This window comes from Pangasianodon hypophthalmus, chromosome 13, assembly GCF_027358585.1.
Source record: "Pangasianodon hypophthalmus isolate fPanHyp1 chromosome 13, fPanHyp1.pri, whole genome shotgun sequence".
Taxonomy (NCBI): domain Eukaryota; kingdom Metazoa; phylum Chordata; class Actinopteri; order Siluriformes; family Pangasiidae; genus Pangasianodon; species Pangasianodon hypophthalmus.
Genome location: NC_069722.1, coordinates 185,001 through 202,500, shown reverse-complemented (window position 1 = coordinate 202,500; position 17,500 = coordinate 185,001). Strand labels below are relative to the sequence as shown.

Below are 17,500 nucleotides of genomic sequence, written 5' to 3'. Positions count from 1 at the left end.
GTGTGTGTGTGTGTATGAGTGAGTGAGTGAGTGTGTGAGTGAGTGTCTGAGTTTGTGAGTGTGTGTGTGTGTGTGAGTGAGTGTGTGAGAGTGTGAGTGAGTGAGTGTGTGTGAGTGAGTGCGCGTGTGTGAGTGTGAGAGTGCGCGTGTGTGTGTGTGTGTGTGTGTGTATGAGTGAGTGAGTGAGTGTGAGTGAGTGTCTGAGTTTGTGAGTGTGTGTGTGTGTGTGTGTGTGTGTGAGAGTCAGTGTGAGTGCGAGTGAGTGCGTGAGTGTGTGTGCAAGTGAGTGTGTGTGAGTGTTAGTGAGTGTGTGAGTGAGTGTGTGAGTGTTAGTGAGTGAGTGTGTGCGCGAGTGTGTGCGCGAGAGTGTGCGCGAGAGTGTGCGCGAGAGTGTGCGCGAGAGTGTGCGCGAGAGTGTGCGCGAGAGTGGGCGCGAGAGTGGGCGCGTGAGTGTGTGTGTGTGTTTGTTTGTGTGCGTGAGTGTGTGCGAGTGTGTGTATGAGTGTGTGAGTGTGTGAGTGTGTGAGTGAGTGTGTGAGTGAGTGAGTGCGCGTGTGAGTGTGTGTGAGTGAGTGTGTGTGTGAGTGAGTGAGTGAGTGTGTGAGTGAGTGAGTGTGTGAGTGAGTGAGTGTGTGAGTGAGTGTGTGTGTGTACGTGAGTGAGTGAGTGTGTGTGTGAGTGTGTGAGTGTGTGTGTGAGTGAGTGAGTGTGAGTGTGTGAGTGCGCGTGAGTGAGTGAGTGTGTGTGTGTGTACGTGAGTGAGTGAGTGTGTGTGAGTGTGAGTGAGTGTGTGAATGTGTGAGTGAGTGTGTGAGTGAGTGAGTGTGTGAGTGAGTGTGAGTGTGTGTGTGTGTACGTGAGTGAGTGAGTGTGTGTGAGTGTGAGTGAGTGTGTGAATGTGTGAGTGTGTGTGAGTGAGTGTGTGTGTGAGTGAGTGAGTGAGTGTGTGAGTGAGTGAGTGTGTGAGTGAGTGTGTGTGTGTACGTGAGTGAGTGAGTGAGTGTGTGTGTGAGTGAGTGTGTGAGTGTGTGAGTGAGTGAGTGTGAGTGTGTGAGTGCGCGTGAGTGAGTGAGTGTGTGTGTGTGTACGTGAGTGAGTGAGTGTGTGTGAGTGAGTGTGTGAATGTGTGAGTGTGTGAGTGAGTGAGTGTGTGAGTGAGTGAGTGTGTGAGTGAGTGAGTGTGTGAGTGAGTGTGTGAGTGAGTGAGTGAGTGAGTGTGTGAGTGAGTGTGTGAGTGAGTGTGTGTGTGTGAGTGAGTGTGTGTGTGTGTACGTGAGTGTGTGTGTGTGTACGTGAGTGTGTGTGTGTGTACGTGAGTGAGTGAGTGTGTGAGTGAGTGAGTGAGTGTGTGTGTACGTGAGTGAGTGAGTGTGTGAGTGAGTGTGTGTGTGTGTACGTGAGTGAGTGAGTGTGTGAGTGAGTGTGTGAGTGAGTGTGTGAGTGTGTGTGTGTGTGTGTGTGTGTGTGAGTGTGTGTGTGTGTGTGTGAGTGAGTGAATGTGTGAGTGTGTGTGTACGTGAGTGAGTGAATGTGTGAGTGTGTGTCAGTGTGTGTGTCAGTGTGTGTGTCAGTGTGTGTGTCAGTGTGTGTGTCGGTGTGTGTGTCAGTGTGTGTGTGAGTGTGTGAGTGTGTGTGTGAGTGAGTGTGTGAGTGAGTGTGTGAGTGAGTGTGTGAGTGAGTGTGTGAGTGAGTGAGTGTGTGTGTGTGTGTGTGTGAGGCACATTACCCATGATCCTTTGTCCCGGTGTAGAACGGTGTGCTGACGGGCATGTACCCTGCGAGCCCCTCCTCCTGGCTCTTCGTTGCCGTGGTGACCCTGGCCACCCTGTATGCCGAGTCCGACCCCTCCATGGGCCTCATCTCTAAGATCCGGGATCACCTGCCGCTCAGGTAACACACACTTCACCTTCCATCCACCTCCTGCTCAGTAACACTCCTCCAGGCTGCGAGTGTGACACTGAAGCGTGTGTGTGAACCGCAGACACAACGTATTTCCTCTAACCCCAGAAACAGCGCGAGGTCGTGGGGTCAGCAGTGTTACTTCTGACAGAATTTTAATCATCTGCTTTGTTTTAGTTTTAGTCGAATAAGATTTAGACTCTGCTGTAGATTTAATTGACTAAAATATATTGGGTTTAATTTAAGTGTAATTTAGTTTGTAATATACAAAATGTTCTAACTTAAAATTAAATAAAACCAAGTCTCATTAAATATCTTTCCATAAAAGACCAAAAATTAGATCTGCATTGTTTTTAACTTGCATGTGACATTCTTCATTCTTTAAAGCAAAAGTGCAGCTCCAGAATAATAAAAAGAGAAAGTGTATTTGGCAGTAACGCCGCTGCGAATACTGTGTGACCTGAAATAATGACCTGAATCAACAGTTCTGTTAATAATAAACAGTTTATTGATATCGTAAGGAATATGTTAAACAGCACATGTACTGAATCAGCCGCTTCCTTCTTCCACCTCAACGAAACAGAGCAATCTGAGGACAGCAACAAATACGGTTTATTATCTTCAGCATGTCCGTCCCTTTTAATGTGCGATCTAACGGAGTCGCTTCTCTGGTTAGAACGGGTGAGTGAGAGGCTTTACTGTTTCAGTTAGGCAAAAGCACATCGACTCGGATACGCTGACCAAACAGCATCAGCAGAAACCTCGCGCTTACCTTTGTGTGAATTTCAGGATGATTCTCTTCCCCGTCGCTTTAGATTTGTTGTGTTTTTACCAGCGATTTCCGCTTCACACGCTTTACACACGGTCTTGTTTGTCTTGACATCAAACGTGAAATTGATCCTTATATCTTCTCTTCTTTTTCTCCCCGCTGTCGCCATTTCATTATAGTGTAAGTCAGACAGACACCCGATGTACGCGAGGTGATATCGTGTACTCGCATCCCGCGTCGCCAGGAGGATCAGTACGTTACTTTTACCGCACCACGCAACCAGGATTAACTCTGATTGGATCTTTTCCAGAAACATCCCTCGCTCACATTTACGTCTCGTTTTTATTAGTTAACGAAAATGTCCATATATTTTAATTATTGTTTTCTTCTTCATCACTTCATTTTTATTTAGTTATCGTCTCGTTTCTTCAGTGAAAACTTGAAAATTATAAGGAAAATATTTCGTCAGTGAAATTAACACTGGGTGTCAGTAAAGACGGCGCGGGTCACTGTGCTGATGCATAAATAACTCCTGAGTTAGAGACAGGAAGAGGCGGAAGTGTCTCACTGAGCGAGGAGAAGGATGGAACCTGACCTGCGTGTCTACAGTTAGTTTATTCCTCCGTCACTGAGTGGTGGATGAGTTGTGTTTCGCAGTTGTGTGTCTGTGTGAGATTCAGGTTAGTGTGATGTCTCGAGCGAGACGTCGAGTGTCTGTAGGATTTATACGGAATGATCACTGCAGAAGCACCCATTCGATTTTGGAATCGATCCAAACAGGGTCAAGGTCACAGCAAGGTCAAACGTGTGAAATAGTTTTTTAGTCTTTCTCTCTCTCTCTCTCTCTCTCTCTCTCTCTCTCAGTGTGTCTCTGAGCTCTCATGGACAGACGATGTTGTCGGCGTTGTTATTCAGCACTCTGTTGTGGCTCTCGCTCGTCCTCACCCTGCGCTTCTGTCTCAAGCTCCTCCTGTCCTACCACCGCTGGATGTTCGAGCAGCACGGACGCATCTCCACCACCACCAAGCTCTGGGTGGTCTGTCTCACCTCCTGTCTCATCTCCTGTCTCCCCTCCTGTCTCACCTCCACACTCACCTCCTGTCTCCCCTCCTGTCTCACCTCCACACTCACCTCCTGTCTCACCTCCTGTCTCCCCTCCTGTCTCACCTCCACACTCACCTCCTGTCTCACCTCCTGTCTCATCTCCTGTCTCACCTCCACACTCACCTCCACACTCCCCTCCTGTCTCCCCTCCTGTCTCACCTCCACACTCACCTCCACACTCCCCTCCTGTCTCCCCTCCTGTCTCATCTCCTGTCTCCCCTCCACACTCACCTCCTGTCTCACCTCCACACTCCCCTCCTGTCTCACCTCCACACTCCCCTCCTGTCTCCCCTCCTGTCTCCCCTCCTGTCTCCCCTCCTGTCTCACCTCCACACTCACCTCCACACTCACCTCCTGTCTCACCTCCACACTCACCTCCACACTCCCCTCCTGTCTCATCTCCTGTCTCATCTCCTGTCTCACCTCCTGTCTCACCTCCACACTCCCCTCCTGTCTCCCCTCCTGTCTCCCCTCCTGTCTCATCTCCTGTCTCCCCTCCACACTCCCCTCCTGTCTCCCCTCCTGTCTCACCTCCACACTCACCTCCACACTCCCCTCCTGTCTCCCCTCCTGTCTCACCTCCACACTCACCTCCACACTCACCTCCACACTCCCCTCCTGTCTCCCCTCCTGTCTCATCTCCTGTCTCCCCTCCACACTCACCTCCTGTCTCACCTCCACACTCACCTCCACACTCACCTCCACACTCCCCTCCTGTCTCCCCTCCTGTCTCCCCTCCTGTCTCATCTCCTGTCTCCCCTCCACACTCCCCTCCACACTCCCCTCCTGTCTCCCCTCCTGTCTCCCCTCCTGTCTCACCTCCACACTCACCTCCACACTCCCCTCCTGTCTCCCCTCCTGTCTCACCTCCACACTCACCTCCACACTCCCCTCCTGTCTCCCCTCCTGTCTCATCTCCTGTCTCCCCTCCACACTCACCTCCTGTCTCACCTCCACACTCCCCTCCTGTCTCACCTCCACACTCACCTCCACACTCCCCTCCTGTCTCCCCTCCTGTCTCATCTCCTGTCTCACCTCCACACTCACCTCCACACTCACCTCCACACTCACCTCCTGTCTCACCTCCTGTCTCACCTCCTGTCTCCCCTCCACACTCACCTCCACACTCACCTCCTGTCTCACCTCCACACTCCCCTCCTGTCTCACCTCCACACTCCCCTCCACACTCCCCTCCTGTCTCACCTCCTGTCTCACCTCCACACTCCCCTCCTGTCTCACCTCCTGTCTCACCTCCACACTCCCCTCCACACTCACCTCCTGTCTCACCTCCACACTCCCCTCCTGTCTCACCTCCACACTCACCTCCTGTCTCACCTCCTGTCACACCTCCACACTCCCCTCCTGTCTCACCTCCTGTCTCATCCTCCACACTCCCCTCCTGTCTCACCTCCTGTCTCACCTCCACACTCACCTCCTGTCTCCCCTCCACACTCCCCTCCTGTCTCCCCTCCTGTCTCACCTCCACACTCCCCTCCTGTCTCCCCTCCTGTCTCATCTCCTGTCTCACCTCCTGTCTCACCTCCACACTCACCTCCACACTCACCTCCTGTCTCACCTCCTGTCTCCCCTCCACACTCACCTCCACACTCACCTCCTGTCTCACCTCCACACTCCCCTCCTGTCTCACCTCCACACTCCCCTCCTGTCTCACCTCCACACTCCCCTCCACACTCCCCTCCTGTCTCACCTCCACACTCCCCTCCTGTCTCACCTCCTGTCTCACCTCCACACTCACCTCCACACTCACCTCCTGTCTCACCTCCACACTCCCCTCCTGTCTCACCTCCACACTCACCTCCTGTCACACCTCCACACTCCCCTCCTGTCTCACCTCCTGTCTCACCTCCACACTCCCCTCCTGTCTCACCTCCTGTCTCACCTCCACACTCACCCCCTGTCTCACCTGTCTCACCTCCAGTCTCCCCTCCTGTCTCACCTCCACACTCACCTCCTGTCTCACCTCCACACTCCCCTCCTGTCTCACCTCCTGTCTCACCTCCTGTCTCACCTCCACACTCCCCTCCTGTCTCCCCTCCTGTCTCACCTCCACACTCCCCTCCTGTCTCACCTCCTGTCTCACCTCCACACTCCCCTCCTGTCTCACCTCCACACTCCCCTCCTGTCTCCCCTCCTGTCTCCCCTCCTGTCTCCCCTCCTGTCTCACCTCCACACTCCCCTCCTGTCTCACCTCCTGTCTCACCTCCACACTCCCCTCCTGTCTCCCCTCCTGTCTCATCCTCCACACTCACCTCCACACTCCCCTCCTGTCTCACCTCCTGTCTCACCTCCACACTCACCCCCTGTCTCACCTGTCTCACCTCCAGTCTCACCTCCTGTCTCACCTCCACACTCACCTCCTGTCTCACCTCCACACTCCCCTCCTGTCTCACCTCCTGTCTCACCTCCACACTCCCCTCCTGTCTCCCCTCCTGTCTCACCTCCACACTCCCCTCCTGTCTCACCTCCACACTCCCCTCCTGTCTCACCTCCACACTCCCCTCCACACTCCCCTCCTGTCTCACCTCCTGTCTCCCCTCCTGTCTCACCTCCACACTCCCCTCCTGTCTCACCTCCTGTCTCATCCTCCACACTCCCCTCCACACTCCCCTCCACACTCACCTCCTGTCTCACCTCCACACTCCCCTCCACACTCCCCTCCTGTCTCACCTCCACACTCCCCTCCTGTCTCACCTCCTGTCTCACCTCCACACTCCCCTCCACACTCCCCTCCTGTCTCACCTCCTGTCTCACCTCCACACTCACCTCCTGTCTCACCTCCACACTCCCCTCCTGTCTCACCTCCACACTCCCCTCCTGTCTCCCCTCCTGTCTCACCTCCTGTCTCACCTCCACACTCCCCTCCTGTCTCACCTCCTGTGTCATCCTCCACACTCCCCTCCACACTCCCCTCCTGTCTCACCTCCTGTCTCACCTCCTGTCTCACCTCCACACTCACCTCCTGTCTCATCCTCCTGTCTCACCTCCACACTCACCTCCTGTCTCACCTCCACACTCCCCTCCTGTCTCACCTCCTGTCTCACCTCCACACTCACCCCCTGTCTCACCTGTCTCACCTCCACACTCACCTCCACACTCACCTCCTGTCTCACCTCCTGTCTCACCTTCACACTTTAATGAAATTCATCGTCATCAGTAAAAATCACTCCTTTATTTACTATTGTCTGTGATTGTTTTTGATGAGTTTGTCTCTCTCTCTCTCTCTCTCTCTCTCTCTGTCAGTCTCTGGTGAAGTTGCTCTCCAGCAGGAAGCCGTTGTTGTACAGTTATCAGAGTTCGTTGCCACACCTGCCTGTTCCTCCCATCAGAGACACACTGCAGAGAGTGAGTTACCTGTGTGTGTGTGTGTGTGTGTGTGTGTGTGTGTGTTTCAAGTTGTAAGGACCTGAGAGTTTAAAAACAGAGTGTGTGAGAGTGACCTACAGTATGAATCGCACAGAAAGTGTGTGTTAGAGCCGTGACTAAAACCTGCTTATAAAAAGAACGACATGGTGGTGTACTCTAACCCAGTCACTGTCCTCTCTCCCTGTGTGTGTGTGTGTGTGTGTGTGTGTGTGTGTGTGTGTGTGTCAGTATCTGGAGTCCGTGCGCCCGCTGCTGAGCCCCGCTGAATTTGATCGCACGACGCAGCTGGCTGCTGATTTTGAGAAGAATTTGGGAAAGCGTCTTCAAACGTACCTGAAACTCAAAGCTCTGTGGGCCACTAATTACGTACGTCTCCTTCCTGTCTCTCTGCGTTTCTCTTTCTGTCTCGTTTACGCTCGTGTTTATTCAGCGGTTTGAGTAGAGAAGTCCGCTGTTCCACGTACCCTCTTACACGTTAAAGGAATACTCCAGCGTGCGCCTCTACAATCATCCTGCTGCATTTGCATTTAAATAAACATGGAACTAAAACTCTAAGGAAATATTTAAATAAATAAATAAATAAATTGATAATTTAATACATTTTTAGATTTTTTTCTGATCAATCTGTTATGAGAAATCCCTCACTTTCTGCAGTCCATCTGCGTGCAGGTGAACCACCTAACAGTCTGACGTGAAGCTGATTATTTTCCTGTGACAGCACGTCCTCCAGTGTTTTATTCCTCTTATACCACAGCAATTTGCAAATGATTATAATTTTTATTAAATAAAGAATGATACCTCACACTTTTTATCCATTTATTGTTACATTTAATGTTGCGGCCCATCTGTGAAATGAGTTAGTTCCTGTAGTCACTTACGTTACAGCAGCTATAAACACTCGTTCCCTCACCAGCCTCTTTATTCTCTCTCTTCAAGTTAATAAGAGAAAAATAATCACAGCTTGTTCCGCATGTTACTGAGAAACCGCAAAGAAGCGTAAACTCCTCTGTCCTGAAGAAAAGTTCCAGCTTTACCTCTGACTGTTACAAAGCGCTGACACTGGAGACTCCTTCCATACATGTTACATAAACATTTTAATCTCTTCAAAGATCAACAGTTAGACGCGTCCCTGTGAATGAGCTGTTACTATAGAAACGATAACGTATCAGAACAAGCGCATTAATATAAACCTGCGCTACTGTCAGAGCTGCTGTTATAGAGAATTAATCAACACCTTCTGACCAATCACAATCCAGAATTCAGCTGCGCTATGAGATCTCACAGTCTCAATGTTTTAATGTGATGGAGCAACGGGATTAAAGTTCATCTAAGTTTAGTATAAACCCAGGACTAAGTGCTGACCCGAGTGAAGTGTGTGTGTAATGTTTCTGGAACATTCCTTTAGGTCGGGTTAGTGTTCAGTGATCATGTGAGTGAAGTGTGAAAGGTTCAGCCATTAGTGAAACTTGGCAGTGAAACTGTATTAAACACAGAACTGTGAGAGCTGTTCGTGTAGGTAACTCTTTTTTCCTGTCTTCCTGCAGGTGAGTGACTGGTGGGAGGAGTATGTTTACCTGCGAGGGCGGAGCCCCATCATGGTCAACAGTAACTACTATGGAATGGTGATAACTTTACATTTACTATTTAACTCTTCATTAAAAATCAAATTAAATAAATGGAGTGACATTTTTAACATTCAGGACCCTAATTATTTTTGCGTGTGTGTGTGTGTGTGTGTGTTTACTGCAGGACTTCCTGTATGTAACACCGACAGCTAAGCAGGCAGCTCGAGCAGGAAACACCATCACGGCCCTGTTACTGTATCGCCGCAAAGTCAACCGAGAGGAGCTTAAACCTGTACACACACACACACACACACACACACACACACACACACACTGTCCTCAGTGCCAGTAATTTAGATCTCAATCTCTCTCTCTCTCTCTCTCACACACACACTCTTCAGTACTTTATTAGAGTGATCTGCACTGGTTCTGATAATTCCCTAATGGAACGTTAATGTCATCTGATTTTATTGGCTGAGCAATATATCAATCCAGCCCTAGTGATGTGTGTGTGTGTGTGTGTGTGTGTGTGTGTGTGTGTGTGTGTGTGTGTTTTTGTAGAGTCGTGTTCCCGGGACAGTCATCCCTCTGTGTGCAGCTCAGTGTGAACGCATGTTTAACACTACACGCACTCCAGGAGAGGAGACAGGTAACACACACACACACACACACACACACACACACACTGTCCTCAGCGCCAGTAATTTAGACCTCAATCTCTCTGTCTCTCTCGCTCTCTCTCTCTCTCGCTCTCTCTCTTGCTGTCTGTCTCTCTCTCTGTCTCTCTCTCTTGCTCTCTCTCTTGCTGTCTGTCTCTCTCTCTCTCTCTCTCTGTCTTTCTCTCTGTCTCTCTCTCGCTCTCTCTCTCGCTCTCAGTGCAGGCTGGGAAGTGTGTGTGAGAGAGTGTGTTGTGTGTTTGGTGGTGAGAGTTTCTGATATTTTTCAGGCTGTTTTTTTCATTGTGTGTGTTTTTTGTGTAACCAGTTTATATATAAATTTTTGTTTGTTTGGGTGAGATGCCGTCTCTATCACTCCTATCGAGGCGTGTGTGCCCGAGCCACAAATATCAGTTGAAGACTTCCTCCTCGCTGTAGGGATAAATTCACAGGGATAAATTCTCATATTTACAATATAAATGGCGTCTGTGTCACGCATGAATACTCCACTGTATTAACCTTCGATTTGTATGAAGATCTCAAACTGTCCACGCTTCATTCCTAACGAGATTCTGGAGAGCAAATTGACGCTCTTTGGAAAACTGGAAAGCAAAGTTCAGCCAATTCATCTAGGATGTAAAAACCTGGCTTTAAAACACGTAACGTCCTTTCGAAGGCAAGTGTATGTGTATTTAGATTCACTTATGCAAATACTCAATATTTCCTTTAAGGTTACATATGAGAGAAAATATGAGACACACGGGATTCAGACATGGAAACTTCTCATTACAAAGATGCAGAACGAACACTGCAGGAAACTAATTTGGATGTTATGGAAGGAAGCAGTGAGACAGTCACTGTTCAGGCTGAAGCTACTGAGCAGAAGGTAAGAGAGGCGTGTGACACTGATGCTCATCACTCACAGGACACTAGAGGGTGAGTTTCACACACTGATGTCACAGTAGAGAGCAGTAAAGCGGGACACGTTCACGTAGACGATATCGGGGATGAGGAACGTGTGAGTGAGTTTTCACAAGCCCAGTGCTCACAAGCAGGATCAGCTGATACGTCCATATCTTGATGAAACAAGTTTGTACGTGATACTTTCAGGAAACAGATGAAAATGATGTTTTTGCTGACGAGGAGAAGATCAGCAATCTCGCTTCAGAATGCGGCATGTGAAGCCAAACGCTATGACGTGCTGGAGGTTTGGTTCATTTAATATAAATGGAGGGAGGTTTAAAGGAAAGCGAGATTTTTTTATCAGAGATCATACAGCAGAAGAAACTTCAGCTTGTGTTCCTCCAGGAAACTCTTAGTGAAGTAGAATGGGGAATATGGTGGAACTTCAGCACTTCAGCACCTGAAGTAGTAAAGGGAAGAGTTTATATTAGTAAATATCTAATCTCCAAACAGAACTAAAACACTCTCACACAGTATAAGGGATGTGTGTGTTGTTGTATTGGAACTGCACAATAGACTCTGCTCTGATCACACAGGTCACCTCATCAGCGCTCTATCTTTTACATCTGAATTAGACCTTCCTGATGTTTGGAGAGTTAAGCGCGGACGTGATAAGCAGTGCATTTGGGTAAAAATGACTGAGAATCACGTCACTGCTGCAAGACTCGATAGGTTTTATATTTCTAATGAGTTTTGTTGCAGAATCGTGGAATGTTGTATCAATCCCATGGGGCATTCACCAAGTAATTTCTGTTCATTTTAATGTGTCATCATTTCCTGAAGCTAGTTCGTAGTGAGATTACTACAAAACTGTGAATATTGAGAAGGATTTGCGTGCTTTTGGTACAGCTTCCCCAATTACCAGGGGGCTTACAGTGGCGAAGACAGTGGAGGAGAGACAGGAGAAAAATCCTTGGTGTATATCTGAGAATAGACGCGTTCCAGAAAAAGAACTGGGAGGTTTAGTGGAGAGAGAGTTTGTGCCAAATTTGTGTCTAAATGGAAACGGTTGCTACCCGTTGCAGCTGTCATACAGGAGAAGAGTTTCGGTTGCTAACAGCTCGGTCGCCTCCAACATTTGGCACAAGCGTTACAGCCACCAAGATACCTGATCTTAGACATCCAAAGAAGTCGATTTTTTATGGTCTGGCCAACACTGGATCTGTACCAGTGCAAGTAGGGGGATGAGGACCAGGAGCCATTCCATCAAGAATCATAGAGTTTCATTTACAAGCAGCACAAAGGCTTAATAGAAGAAAGATATCACCTGGATTTACACAGCATGTGGATTGTTAAGGGCTTAGCCAAACAGCTCTTTTTAATGATATTCAAAGGGACTAGTCTAACTGGTATTTCACTTTTTTACCCATCTGTCCTCATGCCTGGAAAGTGCTTCTTTTCCAAAGAAAGGATCTTGCTCCAGGACCTTGGCTGTGAGAAGAGCCACAGTTCGGCAGTCCACTTTTCCGACCAGTCCAGCGCTCTCTTCAGTTCTGTAGGATCCTCAAAGCTCAGACGCTTTATCTGCCCAACCATCACTGAGCTCTGTGCTAAAACTGCCGTGAGATCACCTCGTCTGCTGATGATAATGCGCACAGAGAATGAACTTTCTACCCTTACTTTGTTGAGCTGCTGTTCTGAATGGATCACTTTCAAATACGCGGACAGACGATTAAGAAAATGTTTTGCCCTCGTTAAACGTAGCATCTAACGCGGAAGACTGGCATGAGAGAGAAGGACGGCTTTTATCTTTCACAGCCTGTGTGAAGGTGTTCCACTTACAGGAGCTGCCTGCGACGTTTAGCAGATATCTCGTGATGGATAGCAGCTCATCGGCTGAAACTTAATCCCAGCAAACTACTGAACTGCTCTTCATTCCTGGAGATGCATCTCCATGCCAAGATCTTGTGATCTCCCTGCACAACTCTCAGATCTCACCATCTGTCCTTACACACACTCTTGGGTCCAGCACCACCTACCTTACAGCACTTATCACACACTGCTTGATCCTTCCCTAGAAGTCTGAACAGCTGAGTCACTGGGTGTCTTCAGACTGTGTGTGTGTGTGTGTGTGTGTGAGAGACTAAAGAGCCACCTCTTCATCAAGTACATAAATTAGCAATTTATTATTTAAAAAGAAAATCTGATTTGTGTGTTTTTCATAACTACAGAGTTTTTAGACCAGTAGTTCTCTCAGTCCCTGACCTAGTGAAGCAGCGCACTGATGTTTTTTTGATGGAGACTTTAAGCACGTCTGTAAGTCGCTCTGGATAAAGACGTCTGTCAGACGCCGTAAACGTAAATGTCTCAGCAAGGTGGGCTGAACTGTCACAGATCTTCCACATGAAGGCAGATGGAGATGCTGACATGCTGCCCTCCAGTGGAGGATTGTACATGAGCTGATAGACACGAACAAACATCTGGCACATCTTCCTCCACACATCTGCAGTGGGTCGGCCCTATTGTTCACAAGTGGAGTGTCTTTTTGCTCTGTCCACAGCTAATGTTTCTGCCTTCTTTTTAAGTAGTTTTATCAATTTGGAGAGACTTTTTCCACAAACAGTTTTGTTCTGGGGCGAGTGTATAGTGTAGGAAGAAGGAATGTAGTTGTTTTCGTTATTTTATTTGATAGGGAACTGGATAGGGAATGTTCAGGGGATTAGTATTCACGAGAATTCAAATTACTACAAACTGATGAACAATTTAATGATCTTTGAAAACACTTGTGGTTTTAATAATGTCCTGTGCAGGCTTGGTGAAAATAAAGTGTTGGCTTTATTTTTAATTTTCTTTTTTCTTTTGTTTGTACTGTGACGGTGAGTGATGCTTTAACACAGTGCCCTATGTGTAGGTTTTAAATTAAATAAATGAGCATTTTAAAATAAAAAATCTCTCTCTCTCTCAGACACACTGCAGCACTGGCAGGACAGTGAGTTTGTGGCAGTGTACCACAGGGGGCGCTATTTCAGACTGTGGGTTTACAACGCTGGCCGTCTCCTCTCTCCCCGAGAGATCCAACACCAGATCCAGAAAATCCTGGACGATCCGACACCTCCTGTACCGGGAGAGGAGAAACTGGGAGCACTGACCGCTGGAAACAGGTTACACACACACACACACACACACACACACACACACACACACACACGACTAAGTTCCCACTACACACGATAAAAACATTAAGTTCCTGATTTGAACACTAGGTGTCACTATCACATAAAACACTAAGTAAAGCTTTAATGCGATTATCTTTCTGATGTTTCCGTGATGTTTTCCTTCTTCTAAACGTTAACGATGTTAGAGTGTTAATTCTGTAGACTCGCATTGATGTTAGAAACGCAACAGGAAGTGAGTGCAGGAGATTTTACATGTTGACAAAACGAGTATCTTTACTCTTGTCCTAACTCATTAATGTTGGTGTTAAATTCCAGTTTGTGTGCTACAGCGTCGCCGCAGTAACGTAAAAATAAATCACAATTCTGCTGGAATATCGTCTGTATCACCGCTGTATCCGAGACACACACAAACACACACACACACACACACAGCCCCGGTGTCAGCCCCATATTGACGCATAGGGGCAATTTCTCATAGACACTCCACCCTATGGAATGTTTTTAGGTGGGAGGAAACCGGAGGAAACCCACGCAGACACTGAGCCGAGCTGTGAGAGCCGAGCTGGGTTTCTACACACTGCGAGCTAAAAATAAACTGTGTCGTATTTCCTAACACACTTTTCCTTTTCTTCTGTTATGTATCCTGTAGGAACCATAATAACCTGCTGTCGCTCGTTTCCCCTCCCTCGTTTCCCCTCGCTCGTTTCCCCCCTTCATTTCCCCTCGCTCGTTTCCCCCCGCTCGTTTCCCCCCCCTCGTTTCCCCCCGCTCGTTTCCCCCCCCTCGTTTCCCCCCCCTCGTTTCCCCCTGCTCGTTTCCCCCCGCTCGTTTCCCCCCCCCTCGTTTCCCCTCGTTCGTTTCCCCCCTTCATTTCCTCTCGCTCGTTTCCCCCTCGCTCGTTTCCCCCCGCTCGTTTCCCCCCCCCTCGTTTCCCCCCGCTCGTTTCCCCCCCCTCGTTTCCCCCCCCCTCGCTAGTTGGTTTTATTTCTCACACAGTCAGTTACCTACATGTGATTTAAAACACGTCCAGAGGTCAGAATGGAGAATAATTAAAACCAACAAGACGTTCTGCAGGTAGAAGACTGAGCTCTCGCACATCAGTGTGTTTTCAGAACTGAGGCTTTGACTTTTTTTTTTTTTTAAGCTCTCCACCAGGGGGCGCCTTTATGTTATCAGTTCAATTCAACAGTGCTTTATTGGCATAAGTGTTATAGGTCATATTATTGCCAAAGCAAGTGAATAAATCAACAGATTGTAACAGTCTTAACACAATCCATGCTTATACAGCACACACAGAATTACATAACATTTACAAAAATAAACAGATTAAATAAATAAATGAATCAGTAAACAGGAAAACAGTAATAATGAATAAGCAGGTAACTAAATGAGCTCAGGACTTTAGGAGTCTCCCTCGGTGTCTGACTGTCCCTCAGGCTATAGTGCAGTGGAAGCTGCCGTGTGTCCCTCTCCCAGAATAATCCACAGTTACTCATCTGTTAATTGGCAGAAATGTGAAATTTTACTTCTAATTTTTTCAGTAATTTTTTGTGTTCATATTTTTGACGGTGGAGGAGGAAGTGCGTCTCTGTCTGCACTTCTCTCATCACTTATCACTTCTCTGTTCTTTTGAACAGTAGCCTCTGCCTCACTCTGGCTCTGCACTTCCTGTAAATGACCACCAGGTGGTGCTGCAGAATGCTGACCTGCAGATATGTGCTGCACTCAGGGCCGTTCGGTGATTTCCTGCTCTTACACACCTCCTGAACCTGTTTTTAATGTGAGTCATTAGAGCAGGAAAGCACCGAGCATTATGTTATTGTAACATCACATAAACTAACAGTGTTATTAAGGTCCGTGTTCATGATCAGAAAATAAATACTAAACACAGCAAAAACCCACCGTGATGCAACTCACCCACATCTTTCTCTTTTATTTCCTTTATACCAGCACTTAAAACATGAGATTACGTGTAATTTATTTCTGAGAGTGTTCTCTCTGTGTGTGTGTGTGTGTGTGTGTGTGTGTGTGTGTGTGTGTGTGTGTAGGGTTCCCTGGGCCCGTGTGAGGAAGCGGTACTTCAGCTCAGGGGTAAATAAACGTTCTCTGGACTGCATTGAGAAAGCAGCGTTCTTCATCACTCTGGATGATGAAGAGGAAGGGATGAAGGGTGACGATCCGGCCGGGAACCTGGACCGCTACGCTAAATCTCTCCTGCACGGCAAGTGTTATGACCGGTGAGAAAAAAACACACACACACAGACCATAGTCTCAGTAAAGGAGGCGTGGCCGCTGCACCTGTCGGTCTCAGTAAAAGAGGCGTGGAGGCTGTTCAGTCACGGTGGAAAATAAGAGCACTGACTCTCGGGATAATAAAGAAGAGAATGTAAGAGACAGAGAGGCCGTGTTTCACAAACAATATATTAGACTCCGAATTAAAGATCACAAGATGTTGCTGCATCAAGCTGCTTCCATGGTTTTAAGTCCCTCTGATCTGGAATGAGTGGAACATGACAAAGCCTCTCTATCTGTCCGTCTTTCTGTCCTTTTTTCTTTCGTTATATAAGAATGTAGAAGAGCAAGTCGTGCCATTCCCTTCCACATGCGTGTGAGCATGAAACAGACCCATTATTCCAGAAATACGCAACAGGAAGGCAGTAATTAAGGAAGTCAGGAGCCTGAAGCTACATCATTGTATTCATGAGATTATTGATATTAACGGAAATTCAAATAGTAATAATGTCACATTCCATTACTGCTAAAGTGTGAGTTTTATACATTTTCACCCAGTGAGCAGCTGGAAGAGTGTGTGTCTCGGATGCACGGATATTTTAAGGAAGCGTTGATATTAGAAGTGATTGCAGAAGCACTTGTGTACACACTGTAATTACTTAAACCGTCATTAACACTGGATCTTTCTAACGTCTACGTTCAAATGTAAACATTAGCGCACATGTGATGTTGCTTCTTCATGTACAATCAGATCTATAAATATTTGAACATTTCATGACGTTACTGTTATTTTAGCTGCCTACCACAGTACACTGGAGTTGAAATAATGGATATGAATTTGAAAATGAATTTCGGGGTATTTACATCCAGATCGGGGGAAGAGTGTAGGAATTACAGCACTTTGTACATGTGGCACCTGCCCTTTTTAAGGGACCAAAAGTAATTGGACACTTGGTTTCTCAGCTGTTCCATGACCAGGTGTGTGTTAGCAGATAAAAGGTCTAGAGTGGATTTCAAGTGTGGCATTTGCGTTTTGAGTCTGCTGCTGTTAACTCTTCATATGAAGTCCAAAGCAAGCCATCATTAGGCTGAAAAATCAAAACAAACCCAGTAGAGAGATAGCAAAAACATTAGCTGTGGCCAAATCTACTATTTGGTACATTCTTAAAAAGAGAGAATGCACTAGTGAGCTCAGGAACACCGAAAGACCATGGAAAACAACTGTGGTGGATGACAGGAGAACTCTTTCCCTGGTGAAGAAAAACTTTTTCACAATAGTTTGCCAGATGAAGAACATCCTCCAGGAGGTCAGCATATCTGTGTCACAGTCAACAATCAAGAGAAGCCTTCACCAGAGTAAATACAGAGACTTTACCACGAGATGTACACCAGAACCTCAGAAACAGAAAGACCAGATTAGAGTTTTACAAAAACATTTTTATAAATCCTGTACAGTTCTGAAGCAACATCCTACTGAGAGATGAGATGAAGATGAACTTGTAGCAGAATGAAGGGAAGAGAAGAATATGGAGTATGGAGAGTATGGAGAAGGGAAGGTGCGACTCATGATCTGAAGCGTACCACCTCATTTCCCGGCGTGGTGCGTGGGCGTGGTGCGTGGGCGTGGTGCGTGGGCGTGGTGCGTGGGCGTGGTGTGTGGGCGTGGGGCATGGGCGTGGTGCGTGGGCGTGGTGCATGGGCGTGGTGCGTGGGCGTGGTGTGTGGGCATGGGCGTGGTGTGTGGGCGTGGTGCGTGGGGTGTGGTGCGTGGGCGTGGTGTGTGGGCGTGGGCGTGTGGGCGTGGGCATGGGT

The 17,500-nt window shown here is 47.8% G+C and overlaps 1 protein-coding gene across 3 annotated transcripts in view; it reads left to right on the top strand.

Moving 5' to 3' along the window:
• cpt1a2b (carnitine palmitoyltransferase 1A2b) overlaps positions 1-17,500 on the top strand; it is a 52,678-nt gene that overhangs the window by 5,414 nt on the left and 29,764 nt on the right. For all 3 annotated transcript variants that reach the window (XM_053239119.1, XM_053239117.1, XM_053239118.1), the window contains exons 3-11: positions 1,751-1,890; positions 3,533-3,704; positions 7,034-7,135; positions 7,385-7,522; positions 8,701-8,778; positions 8,906-9,013; positions 9,283-9,370; positions 13,246-13,441; positions 15,505-15,693. In XM_053239119.1, coding sequence (XP_053095094.1) covers positions 1,751-1,890; positions 3,533-3,704; positions 7,034-7,135; positions 7,385-7,522; positions 8,701-8,778; positions 8,906-9,013; positions 9,283-9,370; positions 13,246-13,441; positions 15,505-15,693 — 1,211 coding nt within the window. The remainder of the gene's footprint in view (positions 1-1,750; positions 1,891-3,532; positions 3,705-7,033; positions 7,136-7,384; positions 7,523-8,700; positions 8,779-8,905; positions 9,014-9,282; positions 9,371-13,245; positions 13,442-15,504; positions 15,694-17,500) is intronic.